This window comes from Convolutriloba macropyga, unplaced genomic scaffold (genome assembly GCF_964194025.1).
Source record: "Convolutriloba macropyga unplaced genomic scaffold, txConMacr16.3 SCAFFOLD_698, whole genome shotgun sequence".
Lineage (NCBI taxonomy): Eukaryota > Metazoa > Xenacoelomorpha > Acoela > Convolutidae > Convolutriloba > Convolutriloba macropyga.
Window position 1 is genome coordinate 2,233 of NW_027453478.1, and position 10,814 is coordinate 13,046.

Sequence of the window (10,814 nt, forward strand, 5' to 3'; positions counted from 1 at the left end):
TTGAATTGAATAAATTTTTTTCAATTAATTTGTTTCAACATTTTTTGCGTTTTTTGACATTCGCCTATAGCCAGATAAACATTAAGATAACACAGAGGGATCTTTTGGTAGAAAATCATATCTGAAATGATTTTTGTTTTTCTTTTTCATATCGTTATATTGTAAAAGTTTTCTGCGTCTATTTAAACAATTTTTTTGACAATTTTCTGTTATGAGATCAACTCTCCTTTGATGAGATCAACTCTCCTTTGTAGCCTCCCATTGCTACATAGGATTCAAAGTTTCTCTCGTTTAAGGAAGAGCGTTTCCGTTTTAAATTTGATATTGCTAAAACATAAGCGAGGATCTCTATTATGCTGTTGTATCTTATATTACTCATCAAAACGTATCTTATATTAGTTCTACGATTTTCTCTGCATTGGTTGTCAGACTGGTAAATTTATCTACTTCCTATGAGTTAAGTTAATATGCTTTGAACTAGTGTTACATGCTCGACTAATAAAGCTTTATACCTCTTTAACGTGCTCAATTTATATTTTTTACGGCGCCTTTACTTGGTCAAATGCCCGCATTTAATTAGGCACTATTGCGGTTCATAGATACATTCAGTGCAAAAAAGATACCTAAAGAGTGCGATAATGTATTCCAGGACTTGTCACCACATTTTCAGCTGAAGAGTATCTCAGTTCCGCAAAAACGGCGGCACGATTTTTGGGAAAAGTAGATTCTAAGCTTGTCTCCTAGTTTTTCTAAGCGATTTTTACTACGCATAAATTTTGCTATATATCTCTGCGGCGTTGTGAACTGTGATGAGAATCAAAGAAAAAGTTCAGTATGATCATCCTGGAATCAATTTTGCGGAATAGGTTTCATCATTCAACTTTTAATGCGAGTTTTCCATTAAAGCGTGTTCGCCAATCAACAATTCCTGTTATATCATTGTATATTCAGTTGAAGAAACTCCTCATTACCAATTGGAAGTAAGAAAAATGAAATGTTTGACTAAATAAATTATGTCGTGGACAATTGTCTAAAAAGAGATATAACATCATTCATTTTTCTCTAAAATCCTTCAATAATTTTCTCATTTCCTTCAATTTTCGTGGTCTCTCATATGATTATTTTGTACAGCGTTTCATTGTTCTTAGAATCACTGACAGAATATATGCTTTAGCTGTTAAAAACCATGTCTCAAATTATGCATTAGTGTTCAACGCTCTTGTTGTTCTACGGTGCAATATTGTGCATTGAACACTCAGCAATTTACATTGCTGTTTGAAGGTTTTTGATGTTGCCAACTCATCAGATGACCAAACTTTTGATGAAGCTGAGAAGGAACTAACAGAAGCTCTGCTCGGCTTTTTTCAGTTCAGTCTATATTATGTTTAAGAGCCAATAACTATTGGCTATCGTTGTGCTGGAAAAAATTCTTAGCATAAGGACTCCTTGTTTGTAAGCTTGAAAACAAAACACTTTCAGTACTACGCAAAAACTAAGTACTAAGTAAAACTTGTTTACAAAAAAGAGCGTGAAATATTCAAAAACTCTTTAACCTACTGAAATCACATTTTTCGCATTTTTTGCCAATCTATACATTTTTGATAATTTCTTTTTTTTGGTGCTTTCCAAACATTTTTTTGCAATTTTCTCTGTCTATTTTTTGACAGTTTTTCTGCTCTTTTGGCGTTTTCACAATCTAAACTGGTAATTTCTCGAGCTATTTATGACAATTTCCCGAGCTACTTGATATTTAAAGACTTGCTCAGTCCTGACCAATACTGAGATTTAGAATGGCAAGTAACGGCCATGACGTACAATAGACTGATAAGTTTAAAAAATGACATAATCGTAGTTCTGAATCGGCACTAATATTAGACTTGCAATTAGACTTCCTGAAAACTGAAATTAAATTGGCACATTTGATCCCGGATCAAATTGGTCGGGGATAGCAAACCCGCTCTTCACTCATCTTTGAAAATTCTTGAATCTTTTTAGTAGTGATTGTAATGGTTAAAATTGTTGAGAAATAATACCGACATTTTCTGTCAGTTTTAATCATCCTCAATGCGGTTTTAAACTACGGAGCTACCTAGGATTGTTAAACGAAGGAATACTTGAATATTCTACGAAATCTGCTTTAAAAAAACTCTAAAGAACTCACCTGGATGTGAGCAGAGTAAAAGTTACTTTTCTCTGGCATCCTTAGCTAGAATGGGATCGTAAACTAAAGGTTGAGATCAGTTAATGTTGGTCAAATTCAGGGTAGAAATTTTACCTTCATCACCGGAATACCAAAAACCAAATTATGGGTCAAAAAATTTCGGCAATTGTACAAATTTTGTCTGGACTGTGATTAAAGATGACGTACGAAAGATTTATTATGTATAAAAACCAAACATACCGACGATACCAAGGAAAAAACGTAAGAGCTTTTGTCGTTTTTGTGTAACTCAAACAGAACAGGCCGACAAAAATGACATTCTCAAGTAACGTTGTCGCTATAAATGACATGACTGAGAGCGTTTCTTGTTGAAACAAACTCAAAGCTGAAATCAGCTTCATCATTGGAAGACCACACAAAAATTTAGGGTCAAAGGTCAAATATAATTTTTGCCTGACTGTGATTGAAGATGACGAACCAATGTGCAAAGCCGTCCGGCCCAATGCGTCGATGCAGTTCATGTCCATGTTGAAGTAGATGGCTGCGTCCTCTAGGAAGAACTTGACAGAGGTGAAGTCTCCCTTCTCCACAGCCATCAAATACTGTCTTTCCTTCGTAGAGGTCGTAGTGTCACCCCGCAATATCTTCAGGTGGACCCTGTCCGGGTCCGAGATCTGGTTGTACTGCGGCATACCTCCGCTTTTTGTGGTAATAGTAAGATTTTAGCTGCGATAGACGAACTGCTACGTTTTGATAACCAGTTGCATACAAAAGCAGATGTCACTCAAAAGTGCGTCGGTTAATTAATTGCCCATTATGAACGCTCTTCAGGCGTGACTATGTCGACGAGTCTTCAAACCCGGAAGTAAATTGTTTACCATGTTTAGCGGAGCAAAAAATATGCCAAAAGTAGCCACCAGCAGTGCCCAAATTTACACAGACCATTTTGACTATTTTTAAAGTGGAGCAAAGATTTCCTAATGAATGTTTAATCCTTTTTAGACCCCCCCCCCCCCCTACCCCCTACATTATAGCCCACCATTGGGGTGGACTATACGTTTACGTTGCTTTCACACTGAGCTATGAACTCGGGGGGAGGGGGGGGGGGTATACTGGGAAAAACCCCGAGAAACTTAGGGACACTTTTGCTACTAGTTTAATCTCGATTCCCCCCCCCCTCAGCTTCAACCTCAAAAATCGTAGCAAAAAATAAGTCTGCAACGTCAAATTTTCTCAATATCTTATTGTTTCACGACTTTAACGGAATAATTTTATCATCCTCTCTATTATTTACTAAGAAGAATGTGCTTTCTAAAACAACAAAATTGTTAGTAACTTCCGGATTTGGAACCACAAGCTTATATTACAGTATCAAATAGCAATCAGTATTGTTAAACTGCTAAACAAGTAAGTTGTAACGTCAAACAGTAATTTCCATTCTTTTTTCTCCAATTTCAAACCAATTAAAGCTATGAAAGTGTAATGGTAATGTTAGTAAGTTAGCATACAATTTATCAGCAGTTTAACACACACCACTTTCAGCTCAACAAAACAGACAAACTGGTGCAGAAAACGGAGGCTGTTTGTTTTTGATTGATGTTTACCGGTGGAATGTAAACAATTTGTTGTTGTTGTTTACAGATGACAATTTTTCGATAGTTACTGTAGCAACAAGTAGTTAAACGTTTAATTGTTAAAATCAGAGGAAAAAATTGTGAGTGTATAATTGATTTTCAATAAAGTTCCCTCAAATGAGATCCAATTAGCGACTGAAAACATGATAATGCTTATTACTTTTCTTTGAACGTGTTGTTGCGTTTTGAAAACGGAAGCAAGTTGAGCTGCTATACTGCTCATTTGGATGACATCTATTCAAAAAATCGGCAAGCGTAATAATGCTGATATTTGTTTGGAACAACCATCGTTTGGAGAAACATTGCATTTGTTTCTAAAAAAGTTTAGATGCTCCAGGTTGAAAAAAATGTTGGTGGACAATTGAACTTATACTTTCTGACAGACTTTGCAATGATGCATTGCTGAAAAAAGATAATACTTCAGAAAACAATCAGGATTGTACCTACCTGCATATTTTCCCGGAGAACGGTCTGTTTTTGTAATGGCTGCTTAAAAATTGTCCATAAAGTTTTAACTCGATTCAAATCAAAATTATATGAGAGCAATTCGATAACGTTGCCCTCCTTTTCTTCGGAGAAAATGTTGTCAATGCTTAGTTTACGCACTTAAAATCAGGCAATTCAGGTTCTTATGTTACATTTTTTGTGTTTTTATAAAAATTCTTAAATAACCTACAACTGTTTGTAGACATCTAATGAACCTCTTCCCGCAATCTGATCGTAACTCCCACAAATATTAGTAATTGCTTGTCTCGATGTTTGTTTTTTTGTCCGAGAAATCTGGTTCTCTTGTAGACGTGCACTCCGTATTCATTAAGGGAAACGACCATCTTTTGAACTTTGGATTATAATAATACATTTATAATTGAAGAGGCTTGCTTTCCGTTTTTAAAGTTATTTTTTTTGCTGCCTGTTCGTTCAAAACCTCTTAAAATTGGTTTTCTTGAAATTTAATCGTATCATGAAGGAGAGTTATGCGTCACTCTCTTGTGTTTCGGTGAAATATTTGGATCTCTTAAAACATCATTTACTTTTTTTTATCTTTTCACAAATTTAGCTATCTTCAGCTTGACTCCATTGCCTCAGGATTTTTATTTTTTTGGTCAAGATTGTATCAGCACTCAGACCAGATCTTGACTTTTCTATTTGGTTTTTATCCATGAAAAACCGATTTTTAATTCGCATAATATCTTGGCAACGGTAAAATAATCAAGCGGTCTAAATCTTCTTATCTAATTAAGAGAAAAGAGAATAAATTTTGTGATCAAAAATCATGTTTTTCAGCGAAGTGTTGCAAATCAAGTTTACTGACTACAATGCATGCTTAAAAACCTAATTAAAGATGCAATTTTTTGGACCACAGTGTATTTAGAAAATCCGACCAAATTTTTTTATTGATTCTGCGTTGGCTCATTGGTCTGAATTCAAAAGCACCATGTTTTTTCAAAAACCAATATACAATTCTTTCTCTTTTACCAAAGTTTGCTGAAAAGTCTTGAAACGGCTAATACCAGCCCTTAAATATTTTAAAAAGAAGTTTTGTTTTCATTGGCCAATTTTTGCAGACAAAATGAACATTTTTTTGTAATTGAGGATGAACTGACATAATTTTTCTCCCCATAGTCAACTAGATTAGCGGAATCAGTTGATGAAATCGGCAGTCACTGTTTATTTTTAGGGGCAACTCATACTTTTTTGTCCTTACTTTACCTGTATAAAGACCTCACATAATCAGTTCAATAAACATGTTTTTGCACTCTAGCCTCATAATTGCGTGAATGTCTTTTTCAGCCAAACTTTTAATCCCATTTTCATGTAAAGCTTGTAGTGGTGCATCTCCTGATCACAATATAACAGCTGACTGGTCACCACTTAAATTTATTTTTGAATATGAAAGCGGAAGAATTCCGTATTTAGTTCTCTTTTAGTTGTTCCGACCCCCCCCCCCTTTAGTGGGGAGGGAGGAACTATATACTCAACTGGGTTTTTTTTCAGTCAATTTTGGCCGATCGATATATTCATCGTAGAGAATTGTGAGTGGTATCATTGAAAAGCCCGTTCAGCGTAGAATACGGAATTAAAAAGATTTTTTTAGATTTTCGTTTTTTACAGGGAGTTATCGAGGTTTAACATTCGACTGTTTTTGTTCACAATTTCAGTAATTCACATTTACAGCTTTGTGAACATTCGACTGATTTTCAATAATTTTTGGTAAAATTTGGCACAATTTCGCTAATATAATTCAAAATCAGTTAACATTTTTAACGGCAGAGTGTTGTTGTTACCATTAGAGATAGAAGAGCGTTGCTGAATTGTTTGATTGAAGTTTATTTTGGCTAAAATTCTTGATAAAATTTTCAAAATTCAAACTTTTTTCATCAAAAATGGCACAAAAATTGATTTTGGTCCACTGTGTTAAAGTTTACCTGGCTTAGTGACCTAAAAACCTTAAAACAGACACCCTAGTCTCAACAAGAGCTCTAGTTCAATTAGGCGCCCTATGAAGGTCTTCTGGAATTAAAACCTTGCCGTTTTTTGCAAATTTAACTCGATGGTTATACAAAATGCGTCGTTGTTTCTTTTAATATTTGAAGAAGTCCGCGCAACAATTGTTCTAGTTCGCAAACACTTGGAACCCATGGTGGTTTGCTGGGTGCGCGACAAAATCAAGTAGAGGTTTGACAATATTGTGGATTCGTAGAATCAGAGAATTTTTGACTTTTTTGATGCTGCTTTTTCAAAATAATTTGCTTTTCTTTTTTATGTTGAATACTGACAATATTTTTTCATTCACCGCTCCATTAACGACTGTTCCAAATTTACGTAAATTTAAGGCCGAATTTAGATACAGTTTGTTTTCAGAGAACCAAAGGGTTTTTATAGCTTTGAGGAAGAGTTTTATTAAAAAATAACTGAATTCTTGTCTTTTGCTTCAATTGTTATTTTTTGGCAGTCTTTTTTTTTATGTTTAGCCAATCAAAGAACTAATTTTTTTCTCAAGAAATATAAGTGAACTTTTTCTATTTTTTCGGTTGTTACCTAATGTCTCTTGTGTTATTGAATGTGTTTGTTTAAAGAAATTTTCTGTGATTTTTTGAACTTGTCAGTTTTTTATTTAATTTTAGTGAACAATTTGCTTTTTCTCAGTAAATACAGGTCAACCTTTCCTCCGTGTAGATTACAAACTAATTTTTTGGCCGGTTGTTTTAACAGAAGGTTCTCATGGTTTGGGTACTTCGAGTTTTTATACAAAACTTATGTAAAAAAAATTTCACATTTTTGCTGTTGTCTTTGTTTCTTTTGTAAATTGTAACATTATTGAAAAATTTAATTGAAAAAAGCTTTACAACATTTGAAACTGAACATTTTTTTGTTTTCATAAAATATGGTTTGAAGAGCTGAGACACCGTTCTATTGCAGAAATTGGTAGAGTTTTTTTAATTTTTGCCCTTTTTTGTTGTTAATTTTTGTTGTCATATGCCAAATATTGTGTAATTAAAGGTCTCAGTGGCCAACTATAGATAAATAAATGAACCTAATATTGATATCGGTAAATAGCTTATTGTTGTTCAGTCTTTCGAATTGAATTTCTGAAAAAGAGAGTAATATTATTCTTCAACTTATACCTTTTTGTTCTGGTTTGCGTTTTTTTTCGTACTTTAAAAAGTTGTGTCATTTTCGTAAATGAGCCTCAAAAATTCAAGCTCTTTTTAATCTTTTGTTGAATCAAACAATAATTTTTCTGTTGTTTAAACGTTTTAAATGATGTCTTCAGGGCTCAGACAATTTGTTTCAGAAGAATTTTGTGAAGTTTAGATAATTTTCAATTTTTGTGGGTTCTTTTTGTTTTCAGTTTGTGATAGTCGTTTGAAAAAAGGTTATGATGGTCAGAGGAGACGCAAATGAAGACGTTATATTCTCGCGGTTAATATCTTATCAATTTAATAGCTTCAAAACTGTGGTTTCGTAAAATTGTTTGTGAAACTTATTAGTTCAGCTTGTATTTAATGTTATTCTATGGTCCTATGATTTAATTTCACTAAAAACAGTCGCAATTAGTTTTCAGAGTAGCTGCAAAGAAAACTGTCTACTTTTTTAGTCGAAAGCTGTTGCTGGCAATGAATTTTAAAAGTACTTGATTTTAATAAAAAAAGGGATAGATTTTTGAGATCTGCCAATTTTATTTCCGTTAGGTTGTAGCTAAGCATCTCTATATACAATTCACATCATTTGTCTTTTGAAACACAATTGCTCTTTATAACGGTTTTCTTTTCTTCAAATGGTTTTTTTTCTTGGAACAACCAGTTCTCATAAAACCAGTTATCGTGATTTTTGCATATTTGCCCCTTTTTTGTAGGTTTTTGTTTTCTTTTCACAGTATCACAATAATTGGCGTCTTTTGATTCACAAATATTGTTTTCTTCAAAAAATTCAAACGAAGATTTTTTTGATTGTCTTTAGTGGTCAGCTTAATTTTTAATTGATTTGGGGGACATCGTTTTTGTGCATAATTTTTTGTGCAAATTTTTTGTTTTTGGCTGTATTTGCCGCTCTTTTTGTATTCGTGGATAATGAAAAGAATCAGTTGCTCTCTATTGAAGTTTAAAAGACTCTCTTAACTATTTCGTTTGATGCGTAATATTTCTAGTCAGTTTGAAGTTAATTCTCTTTTAAAAAAAGCAATGTTTCAATAAACTTTGCCCCTTTTTGCTCATTTCTAGTCGACTTATTGCCACGTCGCATTGAAGAAAAGTCCTATATTTGGTTCCAAAAAGCTGGTTAAACTTCTGGGTATAGATTTTACCGGGTGCCATTTTATTTTGGTTATTAGTGGTTTTAAAAAAATGGACAAGGAGTTTTGGTCGTAATTAATATTTGCAACTATTTGATTTTTTTGCCGTCTTTTCTGGTAATCATATTATGGCAGTATAATATAATTCAAAATAAGTTAACATTTTTAACGTCAGAGTGTTGTTGTTGTTACCATCAGAGATAGAAGAGCGTTGCTGAATTGTTTGATTGAAGTTTATTTTGGCTAAAAATTTTGTTAAAATTTTCAAAATTCAATTTTTTTTTCATCAAAAATGGCACAAAAATTGATTTTGGTCCACTGTGTTAAGGTTTACCTGGCTTAGTGACCTAAAAACCTTAAAACAGACACCCTAGTCTCAAAAAGAGCTCTAGTTCAATTAGGCGCCGTATGAAAGTCGTCTGGAAATATAACCTTGCCTTTTTTTGCAGATTTAACTCGATAATTATACAAAATGCGTCGTTCTTTTTTTTAATATTTGAAGAAGTCCACGCAACAATTGTTCTAGTTCGCAAACACTTGGAACACTTGGTGGTTTAATGGGTGCGCAACAAAATCAAGGAGAGGTTCGACAATATCGTGGATTCGTTGAATCAGAGGCTTTTTGACTTTTTTGATGCTGCCTTTTTCAAAATATTTTGCTTTTGTTTTTTTTTATGTTAATTACTGACATTGTTTATTTTCACGGCTCCATTAATGACAGCTCCAAATTGACGTAACAAATTCAAGACCGAATTTAGATACAGTTTGTTTTCAGAGAACCAAAGGTTTTTATAGCTTTGAGGAAGAGTTTTATTAAAATATAATTGAATTCTTGTCTTTTGCTTCAATTGTTATTTTTTTTGGCAGTCTAATGTTTAAGTTTAGCCAATCAAAGATCTAAATTTTTTCTCAAGAGGTATAAGTGAACGTTTTGTAATCTTTCGGTTGTTACCTAATGTCTCTTATGTTATTGAATGTGTTTGTTTTAAGAAATTTTCTGTGATTTTTTGAACTTGTCAATTTTTTATATTATTTTAGTGAACATTTTGCTTTTTCTCAGTAGATTCAGGTCAACCTTTCCTTCGTGTAGAATATAAACTAATTTTTTGGCCGGTTGTTTTAACAGAAGGTTCTCTTGCTTTGGGTACTTCGAGTTTTTATACAAATTTTTTGTAAAAAAATTTCACATTTTTGCTGTTGTCTTTGTTTCTTTTGTAAATTGTAACATTTTTGAACAATATAACTGAAAAAAACTTTACAACATTTGAAATTGAACATATTTTTTGTTTTCATAACATACGGTTTGAAGAGCTGCGACATCGTTCTATTGCAGAAATTGGTTGAGTTTTTTTCTTTTTGCCCTTTTTTTGTTGTTAATTTTTGTTGTCATATGCCAAATATATTATAATTAAAGGTCTCAGTGGCCAACTAGATAAACAAATGAACCTAATTTTGATATCGGTAAATAGCTAATTGTTGCTCTGTCTTTCGAATTGAATTTCTGAAAAAAAAAGAGTAATAGTATTCTTCAACTTATACCTTTTTGTTCTGGTTTGCGTTTTTTTTTCGTAATTTACAAAGTTGTGTCATTTTCGTAAATGAGCCTCATTATTTCGAGCTCTTTTTAATGTTTAGTTGAGTCAAAAAATAAATTTTTGTTGTTTAAACGTTTTAAATGATGTTTTCAGGGCTTAGACGATTTGTTTGAGAAGAATTTTGAGATGTTTAGATATTTTTCAGATTTTGTGGTTTCTTTTTGTTTTCATTTTGTGATTGTCGTTTTTAAAAAATGTTATGATTGTCAAAAGAGACGCAAATGAAGACGTTATATACTGGCGGTTAATATCTTATAAATTTAATAGCTTCAAAACTGTGGTTTCGTAAACTTGTTTGTGAAACTTATTAGTTCAGCTTGTGTTTAATGTTATTCTATAGTCTTACGATTTAGTTTCATTAAAGACAGTCGCAATTATTTTTTCGAGTAGTTGCAAGGCAAACTGTCTAATTTTTAGTCGAAAGTTTTTGTTGGCTATTAATTTTGAAAATATTTGATTTTAATAAGAAAGAGATAGATTTTTGAGATCTGCCAATTTTATTTCCGTTAGGTTTTAGCTAAGCATCTCTATATACAATTCACATCATTTGTCTTTTGAAACACAATTGCTCTTTATAACGGTTTTCTTTTCTTCAAATGGTTTTTCTTCTTGGAACAACCAGTTCTCATAAA

At 32.7% G+C, this 10,814-nt stretch overlaps 1 protein-coding gene across 1 annotated transcript; it reads right to left on the reverse strand.

Moving 5' to 3' along the window:
- Positions 1-2,161: 2,161 nt before the first annotated feature.
- LOC142358316 (short transient receptor potential channel 4-like) lies at positions 2,162-3,708 on the reverse strand (the record flags this gene model as incomplete). Its single annotated transcript, XM_075409738.1, has 3 exons — positions 3,529-3,708; positions 2,620-3,012; positions 2,162-2,206 (listed from the first exon to the last, which is right to left on the reverse strand). Coding segments are annotated over exons 2-3 (279 nt in total), but the record flags the coding sequence as incomplete, so codon positions are not given.
- Between the last annotated feature and the right edge of the window lie 7,106 nt (positions 3,709-10,814).